Source organism: Lampetra fluviatilis, chromosome 2 (assembly GCF_964198595.1).
Source record: "Lampetra fluviatilis chromosome 2, kcLamFluv1.1, whole genome shotgun sequence".
Classification (NCBI taxonomy): domain Eukaryota; kingdom Metazoa; phylum Chordata; class Hyperoartia; order Petromyzontiformes; family Petromyzontidae; genus Lampetra; species Lampetra fluviatilis.
In genome coordinates, this window is record NC_136276.1 from 14,038,278 (window position 1) to 14,062,456 (window position 24,179).

The window sequence follows — 24,179 nt, forward strand, 5'->3', positions numbered from 1 at the left end:
CACCGCGAGACTCACGCACGGCGACGCAACCAGCCTGCACACTTAAACCCGGGGCCCTTCCAGGATCAGGAGGGCGAGTTTGGGAGTTTGTACAGCAGCGGCCAACAGCGGCTGGCTTATTTATTATGCGTCGTTGTGTTTTATTATCTCCGGAAACTAAAACACCTGTGCTATCTGACATAGCAACGACCTAGGCTAAATCGCACGTTCGCGTCGATTCAAATGCTTCTTAATGAAGTACACTTTTGTGACGGCGAGGAGGAGGAAGACGAGGAGGAGTAGGAATGTGTTTTGCTTAAGAGTTCGGACTAGTGACGAGTGGGACAAGTTCTATTTTGGAAAGTTTCGTGGCCGCTGCCGCGCGCTGCCACCCACGTGAAGTGTCAATCGCTCGCGAGTAATTGATGGTGCGAGATGCGCGCATTCACGAAGCGGCAGAGCGAAACGTTCGCGCTAATTGCAAGGGGGGCGCAGCTCAGAGCATCAGCACCCGCGACATTATCGGCTCGGGAAAACAACATTTACGTGTAATCATAATAATACATCGCGCACAAAAAATATAAACAATGCAAACGGTTACAGATTCTAAATGCATACATCCCAGCAACGAGGGAGGGTACATGTAAAAATATATATATTACAGCACACGGACCAATCGGTGCGTAATGATGCCGAGCATGGCGAGGTGTGATTTCAATTTCAAATGGTCCCTGTTCACCGGCGGCTGAGAGGAGCCACCCATCCTAGCCAGAGCGCACGACTTACATCCACACACACACGCACACCCTCATCACACAGGCAGATTCACAGCAGGCGCGCACACACTCACGCACGCAGACTCACATCAGATGCACACACACTCACGCACGGAGACTCACATCAGACGCACACACACTCACGCACGAAGACTCACATTAGACACACACACTCACGCAGGGAGACTCACATCAGACGCACACACACGCACGCACGGAGACTCACATCAGACGCACACACACTCACGCACGGAGACTCACATTAGACACACACACTCACGCACGGAGACTCACATCAGACGCGCACACACTCACGCACGGAGACTCACATCAGACGCACACACACTCACGCACGGAGACTCACATTAGACACACACACTCACGCAGGGAGACTCACATCAGACGCACACACGCACGCACGAAGACTCACATCAGACGCGCGCACACGCACGAAAAACAGCAGACGCGCACACACGCACGCAGACTCACATCAGACGCGCGCACACGCACGAAAGAGAGCACACGCACACACACTCACGCACGCAGACTCACATCAGACGCACGCAGACACCAGCGGGGGTTGGCGGCAGGGGGCTGGTGGTCCTCTTCATCCGCCAGACAGACACCGCGCGCGTCGCGTGCTCACTGCACGAGTCGCAGCCTCCATCCACTCGCTCCCATCCACCATCACAAACGTGCTTGCTCGGCTTTCTGCCGTAGTTTATTGTCTTTGTTGTGATGTTTATAGCATTAGAAATATAGCATTTCTCATTCTCGTATTTTTTTTATTTTTTCCTCCTCCCGTCTGCAACGTAATTAAAAAAAGAGTACACAAACAACCCGGGTGAAATAGAGGAACCGAACATGAGATTGGCGACACTTGCACAGTGTGTCGCGGAATAAGATAACCTAGCCTGCAGTAGTGTCCGTGGTATAGATCGTGCAGGGTCTACGGTAGCGATATCGCGTGGAGGACGAGGTAGGGGCGTTGAGATATAAACAGACAGGCAGGTAGGTAGGCAGGTGGGTGGGTAGGTAGGCAGGCAGATACAGAAATAGGTGGCAATGCGCGTGGACGAGAAGGCAGAGGGGCCCGACTGCGACTTGGCCCCGCTGTGATCTGGCATCTGGGATGCGGATGAGTCGTCATGCGGGGCTCAGCCTGTGCCTCCCGGCTGCGCGCCCTGCTGCCCGCAGCGCTCTGCTGCCTGGCAGCGCTCGCCGGCGAGAGGTCGTGGGGTCTCCCCGCCGGACTTGGCTCCCAGGGGCCCAACGGGTCGGCTCCCTGCACTGCGCCGGCCAGCAATGGCACCAGCAGCAGCAGAAGCAGCGCTGCGCAGAACTGCACGGGTAAGAGAAAAGGCTCCGTGTTGACCACGCTGCGGACAACGGCGCGTGTTCATCACAGGACCCCGCAGCAGCCATCTCTCATACACACACATCAGTGCGTGTTCTGCTGATACAGTGTGCGCTTTGCTGCGAATGTGTGTGTGCTGATGCGCTCTGCCCGCATGTGCAGGCAGCATCGTGGGAGCTGTGTTCTTCTCTTTTGGCTGGGGCTTATTTCGCGTGAAATTCCGAAAGAGGATGGCGCAGCGTTGTGGAGTATTCGCGTAAGGGTGACACGCGCATGCATAGCCCGCAGCTCACTGAGAAGTGCACGTGTTTACTCTGCCAAAACGCATACAGAGAATGTGTACTGGTGTTCATGTGTATGTGCTTTTCTGACCGGCAGAATAATACAGAGCTAAGTGCATCATATTTTGCCGTTTGTGAGTGAGTTTCATTGTGTGGTAAATGCCATTAAATGTCTACTTGACAACAGATGACCTTGCTCGATATAGACAATGCATTCGAATTACTGAGATGGGGTATTTAAACAGCCAAACATTTGCAATCCGAAAGCTTCCGTTGCTAGCGTGCTAATCACTCGACTCTGTGAACCAGCAACCTCGTTATCGTGAGCGTCATCAGCAATGCATGACCAGTGATGGCTCGTGACTTGCGGTGCGTTTTTAAAGAGGAAAATCGAGGTGGAGGATACATTTACAAATCACTCGTGTGACCCTTAATTTGGCTCCGCTAACATGACCACATATTCGCCTTGGTTTTTTTCTAGCATAATTGAACAACAGAACATTTTCACACATTGACTTGGCTCCCTTCTTACAATGGTGCCAATATCTACATCAATCACAAAAGCAAAGGGGGTTTGAACCTTGAATGCCCATTCCTCCCTGTAACAGCCCATCCACTTATCACCATACCCCTATTGTTCTTAAACATCGAGAATACCTCGTAATATGGGCAGCAGTGTACACTTTATGAATGTGTTCATTATCGGTTTTGCTGTTTGATTATAACAGAAATTATTAATGTTTCCACCAGTAGATGAGTGTTTTCCTTCACCGGCAGATAGATACATTTTCTCGCTGGTTGTTAGTATGGACACAAGCAGCATCGGAGCAGCGCGTCTTGTTCAAATATTGCGGCTCTCTGGACTGGGTACTAGACAATCAGTCCCCATTCTGGTTGGGATAGAGATGATGGTTAAAGAGCCACTCTTGCATCCATTGTGGGATTCGGCAGCTGAGCGACCTTCAAATGTACTCCCACAAAACGATACAAAACCGTTTGGCAATGAGACCTCGTGGCTTTAAATTGCATTTAAAAGCATTAAAGCTGCAAAGGGTAAATGTACCAAAGTATATCTTCATATTCTTGGTTCTATCGGTAAAGTCACGTAGAAGGGAAATAATACAAATATTAAACAATAAAAATCTCACGACGTTTCGACTGCAACACAAGCAATCATCATCATGTGACTTTACCGAAAGAACCAAGAATATGAATCCCTGCAGTCACGAAAGCTTTAAAACATAATTTGTATCTTCATAGTTTTTACATGCAAATGAATGTGCTATGTTTGGAATACCGTACTTATTATGATACATACTACATATATCGTATATACAGCAATACACCAATGGTAAATAGCAAAATATTGTGTTGCTATTAATAGCGGTATGCACATCAATTAGGACACACAGCATGTACACACTCATAGACACGTACTTTTATATGTATGTGCTGGCACGCTGCTTTTGAAATGCGGCAATACTCATATTGATTCGCCGTCATTGTAATTTTAACGCTGAGGAATCCAGTACCATTTTAGTATTTCCGTGGATTTTTTCCTGCCTTAAAAAAATTATACCATGGGTATACCCCTAGGAATGCGGTTGTGTGTGTGTGTATAAAGGCTATTTCCACAGGCACGTCTCAGGGTTGCTGGCTACACTGCGATCTGACACGCACGTGTGTGATATCACCGATGTGTCTGTAGCCTTTGCATGCAAGATTAAACAAAGGAATATCCACGCCCATGATACACAAGCAGCGTGCTGTGGCTTGCAGCCTCGCGTTTTTTTTCTATTCTCCCCGAATGATACAGATCACGTGGCCACACGGCTCTTCCCAGTGGAAGAAATGTCATCTGGAAATGTCAAGTCGTTTGAAGTACATAGGCTAGGCTCCACACCGGTGGCAAAATCAAGGCCTGGCCTTAAAACAAACATTACAGGAGATAAATATATGTTCAGTACTTGCAATTATGTTATATCTTCAACTCTTATCACCACGTTTTAAACATAAGAATGACTGAGGCATCATTCCATGATCAAGATATTTCATTTTTGTGCAAAACCTCGAGTAAAAAGTGAACGTGATTTTCTCCTGAGCCAGTGGTGGTGATTCCAGTTTCCTATGGAAAGAGGGATTATATATATAGCACGGACACTGTTAACTTCGCCACAAAGTGGTATAAATTTTATCGACCTTGGAGGGATAATGGACTGAGTTAACCCTCATCCAGCAATTTAATTCTCAATCGTCCGATTGTGAGATGCTCGCTCTATCATTGAGCCACCAAATCAGATGAGTAGATACATCAGCTAAGGGGCCGTCCATAAATTACATCACGCGATTTTTGACGATTTTGACCCCCCCCCTTCGTCACACGGCGTCACAAAAAGTCAGACTCCCCCCCAAATATGACGTCATAAAGCTCTGCCCCCCCCCCCCAAAAAAAAAACATGCTTCAAATAGCTTTAAACTATTGTCATTGTAGTGCGTATTTAATGTGGCGCTGCACTCTGATGTTGTAGGAGAAAACATTGATTAAAAAGTCTATTTAATTAAGTAGAACGTGTCGTCTATATTTAAAGTTGCGCATTCTGATGTGACGTCACATTTCTCACCCCCCCCCCCCGCGTCACACATCGTCACAAATGTCTGACCACCCCCCTAGGTGCGTGACTTCATTTATCGACGGCCACTAATGTCGTACCAACAACTGGTCTCACGTCTTTGCTGATGTCCAAAGTTAGATCATGTGATCCAGGAGATACAATTGACATAAATATGTACACACCCATTAGTCTCTTATCACATACACAGGCAGTCTCCGAGATACAAACGTCCGACTTACAAACATCCGCACTTATGAACGAACTGCCTTAAGATGTTGTTTTAACCATCGGACTTGCGAACGCTTAGTCATACTTACGAACTACTTCGTTCGGCGGAGTGATCATCCGCGAGATGTAATGAGTCCCAGAATCCCGCGTGATGCACAACGTCAGTGAATCATTCATCACCATTTTTCGTGCATCACATTGTGTGCTGTTTGAGCTATTATCGCATACTTTGTGATATCGTCATGACCCTCATGCCTGAGTAAGTGAGACTAAGGCACGTGATGCTGGTGCATACAATAAACGCTGCACCATTACTATGGAGATGAACTCGACGTAATAAAGCGGTCTGAGAAAGGCGAAATTCCTATGAACCTTGGACTGCATCATAACACTGATCGTATGTAAATTATATATTGAGTTTTGAGATGCGAACAAATCGACTAGCGAACCCGTTCGTAAATTGAGGACTGATTGTATACGTTTTTTACGAATATCAGTCGGAACGTAATTATGGTAAATTTAGAGGCCACGCAGCCACATGAGCAATTCAGTTTGAGGAAAGGTTTCTCTACCACTGACCACATACTATCAATTATATTCTGGAAAGACAAATAAATATATCAAATACCATGATTTGTAGCCTTTGTATTTGACTCGGTGGATGTCAATGCAGTCGTCCAAGTGCAACATAAACCAAGATGAAAACAAGACATTTAGAAACGATATATTTTTTTTATTAGACATCGATATCAAAGTGGCTTGAAGAAAGTAACAACAACACGTTTTAGATAGGTAGTCATTCAAAGAGACACGCTTTCATAAAATGTATTCACAGAAAACTTTATAAGATGTTATTTAGCAAAAACTGGATTGGAGAATTAAAGTAATAGAGATAAATGGAGGAAATATGACACATTTCATCTGTTATAATAAGTAATTTAAATAACCAATGGAAATTATTGAATCAATTAATAAGTAAGGCTGCAAAGTTGGGCTCAAGATAAATATGAGCAATAAACAAAAGCCTTTGGCGTCCTCTGGTCTAACACCGTTTTGAGACGAGGCTAAAAAGAAAGCTGTCTCTGGTGTGGACCAATACGTTTCATAGACAATGCATATATTATCAGAGGACGTGTTTTTGTTTGCAGTCTGACCACAAGTATTGTGGTTAATGCAGACATGATTCCTTGTAAAAGGTTTCAGTTTGGTGTTTTAACATCTTAACACCTGTTTTGTTGCCAGAAAAAAGGGGACAACCTATTCTCATACGTACAATAAGTCTGCGAGGCGAATTAAGATACATGTCAAATGTATTAAATGTTGAGACAAACAAGAACAATGTACCTAAAGAAGAAAGTTTTTCATAAGCGGAGATTACGCTCTGCGGCAAAAATTTTAAAGTGTGCGAACAAGCATGCTTAAAATTACACTGAGAAAGGCAGAGGGACACATGGATCCGAGAACATATGTAGGTTAGAGACATCGTATTTACATTCAGGAAAGACCAGTGGGCTGGTGAATAGATCATGGGTGATGAAAATCATTGTGTGTTACTATCTTCTATTATTGTACGTGCAGAAATTATATAATTTCAGAGAAATTAACACAATATTGAGGTCATACTTTTGTCTTTTTATTGATTTCAGAGAATTGTCCTTTGCTTAACCTTTTGAAAACTCATTGAGATATATTATCTTTTGTAAGGGAGTGCTCAGTTTGTAGTTATGGAAGGTCAGTGGTTTTTGTAATTGTAATTTTCATTTTGTTGCTTAAGCTCACTATCGTTTTCCCTCGAGTATGAAGCCAGAGCGTTGGGTGTCAGTTTTCTGCGGGTGGTGTGCTTTGGTACAAACCAATGCCATAGCCATGGAGTCAACATTGGGGGGGACCAAATCTTCCAGGGGGTCTAGGGGTCCCCCCCCAGAAAAAAATCGAAATTTGAAAACTAATTTCCTGCCTAAAATATTAAAAAATTCACTAACACATGGGATGAACTTTTAATTAATGTTTTACAATTATGTCTCATAGTGTATTGTATTACATTGCTCTGTTTTTTTTATTATTTTTACCTTTTCTTGTTTCTTTGTATGTAATGGCAGAGATTAGGGGTTAATAAAGTATAACCATAATCATACAAACAGAATCTATGCATTGTTATATGAAGACAAGTCCAGAGATTGTGGCCAAGGTTTAGCAAATTGTTGTTTTTATTTACATAGCATTGCAATTATTCTTTTTATATATATATTGTTTATAGCAATATATTGGGGGAAATTTTTGAGCATATTTGAATATTGGGGGGGATGTGTCCCCCCAATATGGTACAAACCCATATTGCCATGGGCGACTCTCCAAAAACACAGTATATGAATGCTTATTTTCCTATAAAGCTGCTAAAGACCGTCCGGCATGGCGTGGGCTTGTTGCGGCCTTATGCTCCACAGGGAGCGAAGAGGAGTAAGTACGTATTTTCCGATAGTGATTTTTTTTTACTCTCAATGTTTTTTTTATCATTTAAAAAATGTATACCGTATTTTCCCACATATAGCCCGCATACGCATATAACCCGCAGGCGCATATACCCCGCAAAAATAGCGTTTTGTGTAAAACAAATTTCAAATAGTCCGCACCTCCATATACCCCGCATGCAATTAATATTTTTAACGTCGTTACCGCAGCTTAATTCCATGATATTAATACAAAGTTTACATTTGCAATATATTCCACTATCAATTGTTAACATTAAAATCATAACGTGCACGAAGAAAACAAACTAGCCAGAAAGGAGTGAATTTAAAACAGTAAATAAGTAACAAAAGTAAATATTCAATAAATAAGTAACACATAACCGGTAGATAAGTAAGTAGGCGTACTGTTAGGCTTACCAGCATTCGACCTCATCATATTACAGCTACTGGACGGGTAGTTACCCTTGTACAGTTTTAGCACTGGTAGATTGCACACTGCGCAGACAATAGTGGCACTACGGTAACGCCATTGCCGATTCCGCGTCTGGAAGATGCTTGTTAAGGCCCTTCCCATTGTGCAATCCATAGCCTCCGCTGAAACTTTCGCACCCCCCTACAGCCACTGAAAGTATTACGGTAAACAAAATGTGCCCACTTCAAACATTGTCATTTAAAACGTGATAACATGTGCAATTTTAGTGTGAGTGGTTTATTCAGCAGTGCTTTAGTCAAAGGTAAGTATTGCATAGTGGAAAGTCCTACCATGAAAAATTAAACGAGTTATGACATCTTCTTGGTTCTTTCGGTAAAGTCACGTAGAAGGGAAGTAATAAAATAATAAAAATAAAACATAATAAAATAAAATAATTCTCACGACGTTTCGGCTACAACGCAAGCAGCCGTCTTCAGGTGAAGAATGAGACACCACCAAGCTAGGAGCTTATATATAAGCTGGGTTGGAGGTGGAAGAGCGCCTTAACAAAAAAAAAGAATGTGCATATGAAGAGAAATTTAGCATATTCATGGAAATGCGTAGGAGGTGGGCGGGGGGGTTTCAAAGTCATATTATGCCCATGCATTATGCAGGATCAGCAGCACCAAGGGGGGTGCAGGGAGTAGCATTAACAAAGGAAAGGAATGTTAATGATATGTAGCTGCAGTTACTAAACAACTACGTAGAAAACTAAAGTATAAACTACATAAAAAACTAAAGTATAAACTGCATAGCACCATCAGTATACTTACTATACTCTACAATAAGCTGAGTTACTAACAGCAAGTAATACATTACAATTCTACGTCGTAAAAATTATATAATATGCTTCCATCTAAACTTTATTCTCTTACATCACACGAGCATATACCGTACTATATACTGCCATAGATAAACCCAACATTAAATTATATACGGACCGCATCCGTGAACATAAAGCTGACCTGAAACACGGTAGGACAAACACCTCAGCCGTGGCAGATCACTGTTACAACTCAGTGGGCTCACATGACATTGACTTCTCCAAGACAGAGGTTCTCTGCAAGCCATCTGGCTATCATGAGAGATTCGTTCATGAGGCGATCCACATATACAAACACAGAGACAATTTTAACCGAGAAGATGGATTCTGGCTTAGCAATCATTGGAAGGACGTAATAAACCATTTCGATACACATTAGGGTAGGTAGAATAATACATAGTGTTATATTAAAATGTATAAGGTGGTTTATAGCAATACAGTATATAATTTAATGTTGGGTTTATCTATGGCAGTATATAGTACGGTATATGCTCGTGTGATGTAAGAGAATAAAGTTTAGATGGAAGCATATTATATAATTTTTACGACGTAGAATTGTAATGTATTACTTGCTGTTAGTAACTCAGCTTATTGTAGAGTATAGTAAGTATACTGATGGTGTTATGCAGTTTATACTTTAGTTTTTTTTTTATGTAGTTTATACTTTAGTTTTCTACGTAGTTGTTTAGTAACTGCAGCTACATATCATTAACATTCCTTTCCTTTGTTAATGCTACTCCCTGCACCCCCCTTGGTGCTGCTGATCCTGCATAATGCATGGGCATAATATGACTTTGAAACCCCCCCGCCCACCTCCTACGCATTTTCCATGAATATGCTAAATTCCTCTTCATATGCACATTCTTTTTTTGTTAAGGCGCTCTTCCACCTCCAACCCAGCTTATATATAAGCTCCTAGCTTGGTAGTGTCTCATTCTTCACCTGAAAACGGCTGCTTGCGTTGTAGCCGACACGTCGTGAGAATTATTTTATTTTATTATGTTTTATTTTTATTATTTTATTACTTCCCTTCTACGTGACTTTACCGAAAGAACCAATAAGATGAATCCCTGCAGTCACGAAAGCCCTTAAATCGAGTTATGACATGTCATACGTGTAAAATAATTTTGGGATAGCCCGCACCTCCATATACCCCGCAGGGTCTTGTTTTGTTTGTAAAAAGTGGTATACACCGCGGGTTATATGCGGAAAAATACGGTACATGATATTACAGCATCTAAAGTAACTGATCCATCCACTGTCGACCTGTAGGGAATTTCCTCAATTTGAGGCAGGCTAACAAGGCATCTAAACAGCTCCGTTACTCACGGCGAAGTGAGAAAAGGTTCAGGATCCATCCCTGTAATTGCTTACTCATACAACTGCTGGTGAAATGGCCTCCACTAGAGGGTGCTCTGGAAAGCCCCTCTAAAGTAGACATTACTGCATTTTCCACACTGGCCAGACGTCTTGGAAGAGGTGGGAGTACGCACACTTTACCCCTACCAACATTACCTACTTACTCATTAACTGTCTGTGGTCTACCCACAATTAATCAGGAAATCGAATTGGTGACGTCTGGATTGCAAGTCCGGTGCGCGAACCATTACACAATGGCAGCATCCCCTTTGGTACAATACTCATTATAAAGTCATATTATTTACACAGGTTTGAGTTTATTTTATTTATTACATGTGAAGTATTGGAAAATGACGGCAGGAAACTCCTTGACGGGAACACACTTCTTTTATTAAATCTTGACTCGTAACAATACAACGCGTGGCCTCTCTTCTTCACAATGCGCTTCTCTTGACTCTGGATTCTGTGCTGCCGGCTCTCTGTGCCTCGTGTAGACTCCGCGCCTCGGCTACACTCCTCTCTCGCCTCGTGTAGACTCTGCGCCTCTGCTACACTCTCCACTCGCCTCGTGTAGACTTTGCATCTCTCTCTCTGGCTACACCATATGCATACTCGGCTCGTGTAGACCTTCCTCTCTCGCTGGCTACACCGTATGCATACTCGGCTCGTGTAGACCGTTCTCTCTCGCTGGCTACACACTATACATTACTCAGCTCGTGTAGACCGTTCTCTCTCGCTGGCTACACACTATACATTACTCAGCTCGTGTAGACCGTTCTCTCTCGCTGGCTACACACTATACATTACTCAGCTCGTGTAGACCGTTCTCTCTCGCTGGCTACACACTTATACCTTACTCTCCTCTACTCTCCATTACTCTCCTCTCCGGGCTCTATCTCTGCACCTTCGTCTTCATTCTTAGATGGTTCCACTTCCGCCCCCTGCTCCTCTGTGCATCACCTTATATACCCCTTCTTCCCGGGAGACGGAGCGGATGCGGACCTCAACGTCGGCACCGCTCCTCAGTTACCCAATCCCCACGCGCTATCCCTACGATCCCGTTCCGCTCAGCGCGTGTTTCCACTCCCCGACCAATCACACCGCGCTGCTACCCGATCACTCCCTCTGGGCGCGTCACCGGCACACAGCCAATCAGCAGCACTACCCCCCACCCGCGCACTGACGCCTGCTCCTCCCCGTCAGCGCGCGTCACCACACACACACCCGTACATACGCGCTGGCACACGACATATACACTCAGCGCGTATCACCACTACATCACCCCCTCCCACATAGCTCGCAGCCGGCCCGGCTGCTAACAACAACCAACCGCGATGATAAAACGACAACCAACAAAAAAAAACCCCGTAACCCCCCGAGTGTGCCCCGTAACATAACACAACAACAACAACAACAAGAATAACTATGTACAGATTGACAATGAACACGAAAAGTCAACAATAACACGATACGAGCAAATTCGAAACGAACGCGCCCCACGTCCCTGCGACTACACGCAGTGACGAGGCGCTCCAACTGCCCCGACTCCTCACGAGGCAGGTCATGCAAAGTAGCACGACCTGGCGCGAGTCCGTCTGGCTGGTCCATCATATGGGGCGGGACACTGACGACCGTCCGGCGGTTCCGGTTGCTCCAGACGGCGCGGAACGGGCCTGAAGGGGCCGGCCCCGCCGCGGAGATCCGGCCGCCGGTGATCGGCAGCTGTCAGTTCCGAGACACCTGGGAGCAGATCAGGCGAAAATACGTGTGGATCAGGCAGAGACATTTCCCCCTCTGGGTCGCCGGTCACGTCACACGCCCGGCCATCACGACACACGGGGAGGCCATATGGAGGCGAGAACGGTTTCAGTCGGGAGGGGTGAACGTACCAACGGCGCTTTCCCCACTTTATCTGAACGCACTGGGGCCGTGCAACGCGCACGACCTCCACGGGTCCCCTCCACGGTCTCAACAATTTAGGCGACGTAGCCAAGGGTGCCTGAGGGCAATGCAGCCAGGCCCTGTCACCTGGTTTCCATTCGTGCATGGACACCTTCCGTGCCCGCAACCGTTCATTAGCAATTTGGCGAGCCCGCGAATTAAGCCGTGCGGCCTCCCTCGCCTCTGTCAGCTTATGAATATTAACCTTAATATGTTCTGCCAAATTAGAATTAGTTCGTGGAGCGGACAGGCCAAGTTGCGTTTCTATTGGCGGGTCAGCTTCCCGACCGTACATCAAATAGAATGGGGAAAACCCCGTAGCTGCATGGGGGGCCATTCTATACGCGGCAAGGACTCCCGGGACCTGCAGGTCCCAATCTACATGTGCCTCGCACACCTGCTGGCACAGCATGGAAGTCAAGGTTTTGTGGAGTCTCTCCACCATCCCGTCAGTCTGCGGGTGGTACGGGGAGGTACGCACCTTCTTGGTACCCAACAGATCGCACACCTCTTGCAACAATTTACTCGAAAATTTTTTACCTTGGTCGGTCAGCAGGCGTTCGGGAGCCCCCTTGTCCAGGACATAGCCCTGGACGAAGGCATCCGTCACAGCCGCTGCCGACTGGTTAGCGAGAGGCCACGCCATAGGCCATCGGGTAAAGTATTCGACCCCCACTAACAAATATTTATTCCCTCTCGGCGTGACTGGGAAGGGCCCCAAAATATCGAGTGCAACGAGCTCGTTGGTACGCGAGACCTGAATAGATTGCAGCGGTGGATTAGCTGCCACGGCCGGTGGTTTACGCCTGGCGCACTCAACGCACCCCTTCAGAATATGCACCACATCACTTCCCATTCCCGGCCAGTAATAGTCACGCTGAAGCAGGGCAAGCGTCTTGTTAACTCCCAAGTGCAAGAGGCGTTCGTGTGCCGCCAAGACAACCCTCCCCCTCACAGCGGAAGGCACCACGAGTGCGTTCCGCCGGGACAAACTGTCCCATTTCAATAACACTCCCTGCTCAAGTACATAGGAGCCGGTACGCTCCTGGTCCCCCTCGGGACCCCCAACCTTGCGGCGCAATGCTAGCAGCGAGCTGTCCGCCATCTGGAGGCGGCCCCATTCGCTGAGCGACAGCGAGAGCAGCGAGTCCCGACCCTGAGAGGCAGTGGAATCATCCCTGATCGGTGCGCCCGCTGTCGCAGCCAGTGCCCCCATCTCCCCCGCAAGCGTCGGTTTACAGCGCGCCGATCCCGACAAACACGCGCATTCATCACAAGGCAACAACCGCGACAAGCAATCGGCATTCGTGTGTCGCAACCCCTTACGGTACGTAGTCGTAAACTGATAGTCCTGGAGGACTTCCAACCAACGCGACAACTGGCCCGAGGGCTGGGCGACCCTCAATGAATACTGTAGCGCCGCGTGGTCCGTTCGGACTGTAAAGTGACGACCATAAAGATATGGCCTAAACTGCTGCACAAAAAAAACAATGGCAAGCAGCTCGCGACGGGTGACACAGTAGCGCTGCTCCGCCGGAGACAACACCCTACTACCGTAGGCGACAACTCTTTCGACACCCCCAACGACTTGGGATAGCACCCCCCCAATGCCCGTGTTGCTAGCATCCGTGTCCAGCAAAAAGGGACTGGCAAAATCGGGATAACACAAGGGTGGGGCACCCACCAAGGCGTCCCGGAGGGAGCGAAACGCGGCCTCCTCCTCCGGTCCCCATTTGAACTTCACTCCCTTCGCCGTTAGAGCGTGCAAGGGTTTTGCAATAGTGGCGAAGTGCTCAACGAACCGCCGATAATAAGAAGCAAACCCGATGAAACTACGCACGTCGGAAACGGACGTAGGTGTCGGCCACGAACCGACACAATCCGTCTTCGCGGGATCGGTGGAGATCCCCGAAGAATCGACAATGTGACCCAAGTATCTAACCGACTTCCGAAGGAGGTGACATGTGGCCGGTTTAAATTTCAGCTTAGCCGATCGCATTCGCAAGAACACCCCTCTCAATCGCTGGAGGTGTTCTTCAAACGTTTTACTGAAAACAATGACATCGTCCATATAAATCAAGCATGTATCCCACTGCAAGCCCGACAAAACCAACTCCATAAGTCGCTGAAACGTCGCTGGAGAGGAGTGAAGTCCCCTGGGTAACCGGTTAAACTGGAACAGCCCCCCTGGAGTCCGAAATGCTGTCTTAGGTTTCGACTCTTCGTCGAGCGGCAACTGCCAAAACCCCGATAACAAATCAAGAGTCGAAAAATATCGCGCACCAGACAATGCATCGAGGGACTCATCCATCCTGGGGAGCGGATACGCGTCAGCCACAGAGATCTTATTCAGGCGACGGAAATCAACGCAGAATCGCAGGGACCCGTCCTGCTTCTTAACCAGCACAATAGGCGCTCCCCACGGGCTAGAGGAGGGCGAAATAATATCGGCTTCTAGCATTTCGTTAACAGCCGACCGAACATGTTCCTTCTCCACGGGACTCAGTCGGAAGGGATTTAGCTTGACCGGCGCCGCATCGCCCGTTTCAATGTGGTGGTGCAACAAATCTGTGCACCCAATGTCATACTCATGTTTACTGAACACATCAGAGAATTCTATGAGCAACTCGCGCAGCGCACCCAACTGCGCCGCCGACAAATCGTCCGAGGCGGCGCATAGCGAATGGACCCACTCAAGGTCTTCCCTTGGCTCAACGTTCCGCGCGGGGCTCGAGCCCACTTGCGCAACCAACCCATCATCCACAGGGACCCGCGCCGCGTGAGCCAGCACGGTGCCCTGTGGAATGACAGCTGGCCGCGACCCCGCGTTCAAAACCATCACAAACGGATCCCTGTCAGCCCGCACCAAAGTGTGAGCCACCGATAAATCAAGACCCCCGACAGCCTTGTTAGAAGGACCCAAAAGCATACTTTGTTCCGAAGCCTCCCTCACCCATGGTTTCCGCAACCGGAGGGGAATCAACATCTGTGAACCCGGGGGCACATGCACGGTCTGTGTCGCCACCGCTTGTATCGTAGCGCACGCCGTCCGAATGTCAGTAGGGCTCGTCAAAAATGCAATCCGGCGACCCGATGGCAGTTCAATGCATCGTTGATCGATAAGAATTTTAATGGGCATTTTAGCCAAAAAATCAGTGCCCAAAAGACACGGAACCGCCAAAGAAGACGAAACGAAAACGGGTCCCGACAATTTGATATTTCCAATGCAAATGGACGCCCTAATCTGACCGATAATGCCCAACGATCCCCCATTAGCGGCGTAAAATGGCACATCCACTGGAAGCAGCGGACGACATTGGACTGGGAGAATATCATAAATGAGGTCCGATATAATAGTTGCCGATGCCCCCGTGTCCACTAACACCCTAATCTCGACCCCATCAATAGATCCCGTAACAACGGACGAACCCGCCGAAGCAGCCACAATTCTATGCCCCAATTCCGCCCATTCGATGTCTCCCTGGTCCCGGCCGAACCCCCCTCGCCGAACCGAATCCCCGAACCTTAACCGGCCCTCCTCCGCCGCAACGCGGCGTCCCATGTGTGCCGAATAAACAGGCCGAGCGTGTGAGGTGCCGCGACTTGCCGGGGATTGTAGAGATGACTTGGGATCTCGGTCGTCGTCCAGCCAAGCACCCATGGCGCGCTGACGCGGAGCGCGGCACCCGGACGCCACGTGGCCCCGGAGGCCGCAGTTATAGCACGTGACGAGGGTCGGAGTAGATCTTGGATGCTCCGACTTTCGGCCCGATCGCAGAGGCGACCGAGCCCCCGGCCTCCAGTCCCCTGGTCGTCCCGTGGCGAACGCCTCCTCTCGTGGGCTGACGACTTGGGGTTCGGTGACCACCGAACCCGGAACTGCGACGACAGCAGCGTTGCAACCAACTCCTTGTTTCCGTTGTAGGGCCTCGTGCGCTTGAATACTCGTGGCGACTCTCAAAGAAGAAATATCAATCTCGTCAGCTGTGTTGATAGGGACCCCCAGGTCCTGCGCCAACTTAAGCAGCTGCTCCAAAACCATCGCGTCTTGGCCCTCCTCGTCCATCCGAGGGAACGCAGCATCAGCAAGAGCCAGCAACGCCGTGCGATAGGCCAGCGCGGTCTCCGTGGCCGCTTTCCGTCTTGCGTAGAAATGATGGCGGCACGCCGAGGGAGGTCCGTAGACCCTGGCCAACAAACCCAGCGCATCCTTCAGCGTGGAGCGGTCCGACTTCCGTGCCGACCTGAAGGCCGCGAGCGCGTCGTCGTCCAGCAGGGCAGGCAACGCCCGCAGCGCCGTAGCATCGGACCACGCTGACATCTCTTGATGCGCCAAAAACCTTCGCTGAAATTTGCCCCAGTCTCCGCCTTCCGCCTTGAAGGCTGACAACGTGGGCAGACGCTGCTGAAAAATGAAGTCATCCGCCTCGTGGTTCCTCTCCGCCTCTCCGTCGGTGTGTAAGATGGCGGCTCCAGCGGCAGACGTAAAATGGCGGACCCCCTCGCGCGCTGATGACGTCGATGCGCGCGCTTGGGAACCCACCACCACGTGGCGCTCGCCGTTCCCGCCAAAAGTAGGCCCAGGCGCAATGGCGGGAATCCCCCATTCGTTTTGGCGGGAATCTGCGGGGCGACCTTGTAAAATGTCCCCCACCGTCCCCGCTCCTCCCGACGAGCTGATCTCCGCCAAGATGGACGCGGCGGCGAGCAGCAGCTCCGCCAGTCGGGAGTGCGCCTCCCGAAGCACGGCCTCGGTCCCCGGTCGCTCGGCCGGCGCCGTCGACGGATCCTGTAGCGTGGGCAAGTCTTCCTCCTCGCCCCCCGCCACCAGCGGCCCCGAGTCGTCCAGGTTTTCCTCGCGGTCAATCCCGTGGGTCCTACGGGTCTTCCTTGTCTCCATGCTTGGAAGCCCGTTTCACTTCTGACGCCAGATGAAGTATTGGAAAATGACGGCAGGAAACTCCTTGACGGGAACACACTTCTTTTATTAAATCTTGACTCGTAACAATACAACGTGTGGCCTCTCTTCTTCACAATGCGCTTCTCTTGACTCTGGATTCTGTGCTGCCGGCTCTCTGTGCCTCGTGTAGACTCCGCGCCTCGGCTACACTCCTCTCTCGCCTCGTGTAGACTCTGCGCCTCTGCTACACTCTCCACTCGCCTCGTGTAGACTTTGCATCTCTCTCTCTGGCTACACCATATGCATACTCGGCTCGTGTAGACCTTCCTCTCTCGCTGGCTACACCGTATGCATACTCGGCTCGTGTAGACCGTTCTCTCTCGCTGGCTACACACTATACATTACTCAGCTCGTGTAGACCGTTCTCTCTCGCTGGCTACACACTATACATTACTCAGCTCGTGTAGACCGTTCTCTCTCGCTGGCTACACACTATACATTACTCAGCTCGTGTAGACCGTTCTCTCTCGCTGGCTACACACTTATACCTTACTCTCCTCTACTCTCCATTACTCTCCTCTCCGGGCTCTATCTCTGCACCTTCGTCTTCATTCTTAGATGGTTCCACTTCCGCCCCCTGCTCCTCTGTGCATCACCTTATATACCCCTTCTTCCCGGGAGACGGAGCGGATGCGGACCTCAACGTCGGCACCGCTCCTCAGTTACCCAATCCCCACGCGCTATCCCTACGATCCCGTTCCGCTCAGCGCGTGTTTCCACTCCCCGACCAATCACACCGCGCTGCTACCCGATCACTCCCTCTGGGCGCGTCACCGGCACACAGCCAATCAGCAGCACTACCCCCCACCCGCGCACTGACGCCTGCTCCTCCCCGTCAGCGCGCGTCACCACACACACACCCGTACATACGCGCTGGCACACGACATATACACTCAGCGCGTATCACCACTACACATGGATGATCCCGTTTATCCAGTTTTCCAGCTATTTTACAAGGGAGATCCATTGTGCAGCAAAAAACACATTAATATTGCAGGTTGCCACTAATCAGTGATAATATATTTTTTCCCATCAGGGCCGTGATAACGGAAGTCCTCATATACAAAAGGACTTGACTAGAAAATCATATACAGTGAATGAAATAAAAACAACCGTGAAATAGTAATACGAGTTAAGTGTCTGTGCACACGTGTAGCAGCACGTGTACTGGTGTGGCAGCTTGGTTGAAGGATTCCTTACAGAACAGCAGGTCTCTGCTGCCAGTAAGGCTTACCCAGATAACCACGAGCCGTGGTCGCCTTCTTCTGTCTGGTCTGCAGTGCGGAGAACTGAAGCTTCCATCCCCAGCGGGGCCAATGTTCCAAGAGAATAACATTGTGCATAATTGAGCTGAGTGTAGTGCCAACCCCTTATAGTGACAGCCCCACCCCCAGCACATGTTATGCAGTCGTTGGTTACAGATAAAGAATTCTGTGTGATATGCCCATCACAACGTCAATTAGGTAGGCGCTTTGGCGAAGGAGCAGCTATTTGCAGCCCCACTCCGCCAATGCTAGTGGACCAAAGTATGGGCTGGTACACACAAAGTAAGAATTTTTGAAATAACTTAACAAACATTTTCAAATTACTGAAACTAGCTATGCCGTTGGTAAACCAAAACACATCTGGCAATGCTGGTGATTGCTCATAATGACACATTTCACCACTGTTATATAGGGAAATGGGTAAAGTGTGTTTAGTTGGCACCAGAGTCTTATCACTCTTCTTTGTGTGTTCGTGTTAAGTGTAGATACGCATATGCCCTGGAACCACCCTCAACATTTTCAGCCATATATAAGTCTGCCAAATCGGCAGCACGGTGGGGCATCTCCAGTAAATAAATGACTTCACAGCTGAGGAGCAACTCCCACCAGACAAAATGGGGATTAGCTGTATAATCATGGAAAACGTTTAGAATTTAAATTAACATTAAATAATGTCCTCTGCAGCTCCGCAGCCATTACAGTTATCATGTACCATACAACATACTTATGCATTCTGCTTAAAGATGTACATATCTCATACGTGCTATATAAAATCCTTTCTTTTTTCCCCCTTCAGGCATTACATATATCTCTCGCACAAATCAATGCACGCTTTTTCTATTTGTGGGATGGAGGGAACAAATGGGAGGGGGGAGGGGTGCAAAATGAAGAGTTTCTTTTTTTCTATGCAGGAAGTGAAAGAAAAAACGGGAATTTTATCGGGCTAGGTCCTTCGTGATACAAAAATAATCATTTACAATTGATTGATTGAGGGAAATGTGCTTTCATTTATAAAGTTAAAACATGAATTTAATAAAAATGTCAAAATAGCTGCAGCGGTGAGTATTCACCACCTCTCTGTACTGCAAACCCAGTTCAATGCATTTACATATTGCAGGATAACCCTGGATAAATCACATTTCACGCCTTGTATATACATTCAAATATCAATGGCATATTTCAAATATTTCATATATACATTCAAATAACGGTAAGGATTATTTCCTAAATAAAATTTCGCTTAAATAAATTCCCACGAAGATATTGGCAGAATTTAAATTGGTACATTTATTCGAGTTTTATTAAAACAGGAATTTTCTATTCTCCTGTTCTGTGTATGAAACTGTGGATTCAAGTAATGTTTGTATCTTATATATATTAAGAAGGTAAATTAGGTGAAATGTCAAATCTGCAGGTGAATATGGCCCTCTCAAGTTAGTTGGGGCGAGAGTGGCCAAGAAATTATAATTACTTTATTGAGTATAATGTTTTTCTGAAAGGTTTATGAAAACAAAGAACAATTTTTAAACAGTCACATGTTCACCGTAAATGTTTTCATCTGCAAATGCCTTACCTAATGAACAAACAAAAACTGTACTACCTTTCAGCTCGCATAATATTACAGAAAACGTAATTTGAATTCACATGGTTTTGCAGAGCATGTTCAGTTAAACAGTACCAGGTAGAGTGGGGAAACACATTACCTAATTAATCCTACCTATCACATCCAGCTGACTGACAGGGGTCCTCTGCCTTGCATTAAACATGAACTGGCTGCTCGTGTAATTGGGGGCCTGAGTAAGCCACTGTGGAGAGATTGACCTAATTCCAGCATCGCCAATTGTGTGAGTTGGTTCAGTCATCCAGAGCTATTGGCATACTCTTTTCTTAGTTCACTGTTGTATCACATTGCCGCTAGATATTACTCTTTAGAGATTTTAAAGTATGCATGACTGCATCGGGAAAATAGCACAATCGCCCATATGTAATGCTTGCACAGTTTTTACAATAGACTTTTGCCTGTGCAGTAACCAGTAAATTATATGACAGTTTGTGAACATTTGTGAAAATGCAGTGAGGCAGATTGGATGAGCAAATAAATTAGCGGACTGTTTGCACATCCGAATGTTGAAAATTATTGAATGACCTGCACAATTGTAATACGATACTTACTTTGGTTTATTGTGTTGGTAAATCAGAGTCGATGAGAGCAATGTATTGTCGGATATTCTCCCTATAATATCCAACAAAATTCACCCATGGAAAAATATCTCATCCTTTTGCATTTGGACGTGTGCTAAGTGACTTTGGTTTCAACAAAACGGGGCCTTATGTGCAACTGTGTTCTTTTTTCTTCTTGGTTCTTTGGGTAAAGTCACGTAGAAGGGATATAATAAAATACTACAAATTAAACATAATCAAATAGAATTCTCACGACGTTTATTTTTATTTTTAAATGCTTGCCACTTTTGTATAATATGTATTGCGAAACACTATCCTATTGTTAAGAGTTGCTGTACAATATTAAAAACTAATTACCGTGTTTGTTTAGATGAGCGCATTGTTTCCAAAGACATTACTAAAGCAAAACAAACTTCTGTGAGTTTGGATACAGCATCAACGAGTTCCATGAGACCCAGGTGTGTGTGAGGCTCAGCTCCCTGCAAGATATGCGCATCCATTGTGGACACAGATGCACAACAAAATGTCAACACTGCTTCGTGCTTAGAATTAAGGAATAAAACAAATGTTTGATGTTTTGTTTGTGGCCCTGTTCAATGAGTTCGCATGTTGCCAAATCATGATAGTGATGATCGATTCTATCCATGTTTTGCACTTTCAGATGTCACTGCACCAGTGAGCAATGTCGGAGCATCTGTGTGTGATGACAGCACGTGTAAGCATGGTGGTATGTGCACCGCCAACCTGCTGGGGAACATCACATGCACATGTGAATTCCAGGTACAGACCTCACGAACAACTCACTGCGTTTTCATTTACAATATACAGCCACACACACACACATGTGAGATAGTGTGTACGGATGCGCCGTCATTATTTACTGTGAAAGAAATGAGTGTGTGCATTTGGCCCTGTGCTTTTTTTTCTCATTTCATTACTCACCATGCTGATGGTGTCATGTACGTGCATATTAAATATTACAGGTGTAGCTAGCAATAGGCACAAATTGTGCATCTCCACATTGGCTTACACATACTTCTGGAGCCATGCTTATTATGGCTCAGGAAGCAATGATGCAGTGAAAAATACAATCGTGTGGCTAGTCAATTTTCCTAAGATAATGGCTTCTGTCTTGTTCCTCGTTCCAATGCCAAACTTACCAATCATCCTCTCATCTTTAAACATTTCACCTACTTTGCATTCAAGTCACCCATCATGGTGTTTTCATGGATCTTACCTACATGTGTTTGTTAATTTCTTCATACATTTGGTCTGCATCTCCATGGCTTGTTTTTGGAGCATATACAGTATTTTAATTGTATTTAACTAACAGTGGTTCGAGAGCCTAAATGTTAACTGGACAACTCTATCCAATCTACTATTAAACCCGACATTTTTACTTTTTGATAGCTGGATAGACAAAGAATCTAACTGCCCCATAATTAATAATAAAAATAATTCCCTATAGTGTCCTCCACTTTCCTTCTCACATCACTGAGACTATACTCCAATTTATTTCTCTCAATTCTGTCTCCAGTTCAACAAGGTTTGATAAGTCGGATACATTCTGCATGTTCTATGTAGCAACAGTCACATCAAGAAGGCATCTTGCCCAGTGATTTGGATAGCATCCCCTTCTCCTACACCTACCCTGCTGCTGTCATGTTTGATGAAAGAAAGAATCGCAGATGACTAACGACCATGGTTCAAGTTGCAATACCGTTGGAGGAAGGATATGTGGCCGTATATTTCAGCAAACTGGTCAGTGCACGGTGGTGAACTTACCAACCTGGCCTGTGCAGTATGCCACACACACTCAGGCGAGCCCCAACATCACGTTGTTGTAACGATGTCTCATTAGTAGAATTTCCGTGATTGAAGGGTCACAATAATCCCCGTCGTCTGTTTCTAAAATAAATATTGTCATGTCGTGATTATTGTGGCTAATTAAATGTTTCTAAAGTATTTTATTTATAAAATGCAATAATTTTTGTGAAGAAGAAATACATTTTCCCTTAAATCAGTGCATTGCTAAGTGTTTTTGGCTTAATTGATGGCATGCTGGTGATATGATGTTATAATTTTTGCAGTTATTGTCATTCATCGTTTCTTGTGTAACCGCCAGCATGTACGCATTATGTAATGGCGATAAGACTTGTCAGCCTACTATTGAGTATCATGAAATGTTAAAACTCTTCCATTGGACACAACATCACATTTTTATTTAAAAGACGATAAGCACAAGGGGCAGTGATTGGATGTGAAATGAAAGGGCATTATTCCCTCCAATTTGAAATCATGGCTGTGAGGACTCACATCAGTGTGGTTTTACTTCCATGTAATCTTCATTCCCATGTGGTCTCATCTACGTGTAGACTCATTACAGTGCATATTTTCTCATTCACGTGGTCTTAGCTCCTTGTGGTCCGACTATCTATGCAACAGCAATGTGACCCAACTATATAATAAAAGGGTGAGTTGACAAAGCTTAGCCACATGAAAGTACAATTCATCATGGTTAATGGCAGCCATAGGCAGTAAGGAGTTGTGGGTTTACTTGTACAGCTGCAATTGTATGGGAAAACACTCGGTTTTGGGGTGACCAGGGTCAAGCCAAAATAAAAGATATGTCACACAATGATATGCACTCATTGGTCACACATCATGTCCAAAATAAATGTTTTCAACCGGACAATAGTCGTGTCCTCGTGTTTTCTGATTGGCAGCAGCCAGGAAAGTTTTTACTGATTGTACTGGAACAGACAAAAGACAAGGAAACATTATAACTTAGCTGTCCAGCACAAGTCTACAATGTGCTGTCCTTGAATTCACAGGATACAATATCTGTGTGTGTATTTGAATGACAACAGATAAACATATTTCATGGTCAGTGCTTGCCTACTAGACCACTTTAATTGTTTTCTTTTTGTAAATAGGACCTGGCTGAGCACATCAAATTGGACTTGCAGGAAGAATGGGATCTGTCTTGCATGTACTGTGTGCTATGTAAAGAGAATATACACAGGGAAGGCTACATCGGAATAATATTCTCACCATGACATAAAATCCGTTACTATCTCAAAATTGACTAGCAATACGCATGCACCAATGTTTATCTGACCAATACAAACTAAGGTGCACTGCTGGTATGCACTGGTATTGTGAAGTGGAAATAACAGGCAAAATGGATCCGTTTTTAAGAAATAGCAACAGGAATGTATGAAAGAAAAAGCTGATAGAGCTGACAGGGTTTGCCTTGTTGTGCTCTGCATATTGAAGTACCGGTAAGTACGCTGGACACCCAGGTTGAGGCACACGTATGTTTATTCAAGCTTGTCGGTACAGGACAGCACTAGAGGGGGTAGCGGCCCCCTCACCCGGATAACTGGGGATACACCCTAGCTAGTCCTGACCTACTCCCAAGTCCTCCACTAACGGGCTAGGGGAGGCTAACTGGCCCGACACTGGTGAGTCGGG

At 46.5% G+C, this 24,179-nt stretch overlaps 1 protein-coding gene across 2 annotated transcripts in view; it reads left to right on the plus strand.

Moving 5' to 3' along the window:
• The first annotated feature begins 1,903 nt into the window (after positions 1 to 1,903).
• LOC144943205 (tomoregulin-1-like) overlaps positions 1,904 to 24,179 on the plus strand; it is a 61,954-nt gene continuing 39,678 nt past the window's right edge. For both annotated transcript variants that reach the window (XM_078870485.1, XM_078870495.1), the window contains exons 1-2: positions 1,904 to 2,105; positions 21,364 to 21,482. In XM_078870485.1, the coding sequence (XP_078726611.1) occupies positions 1,904 to 2,105; positions 21,364 to 21,482 (321 nt within the window). The remainder of the gene's footprint in view (positions 2,106 to 21,363; positions 21,483 to 24,179) is intronic.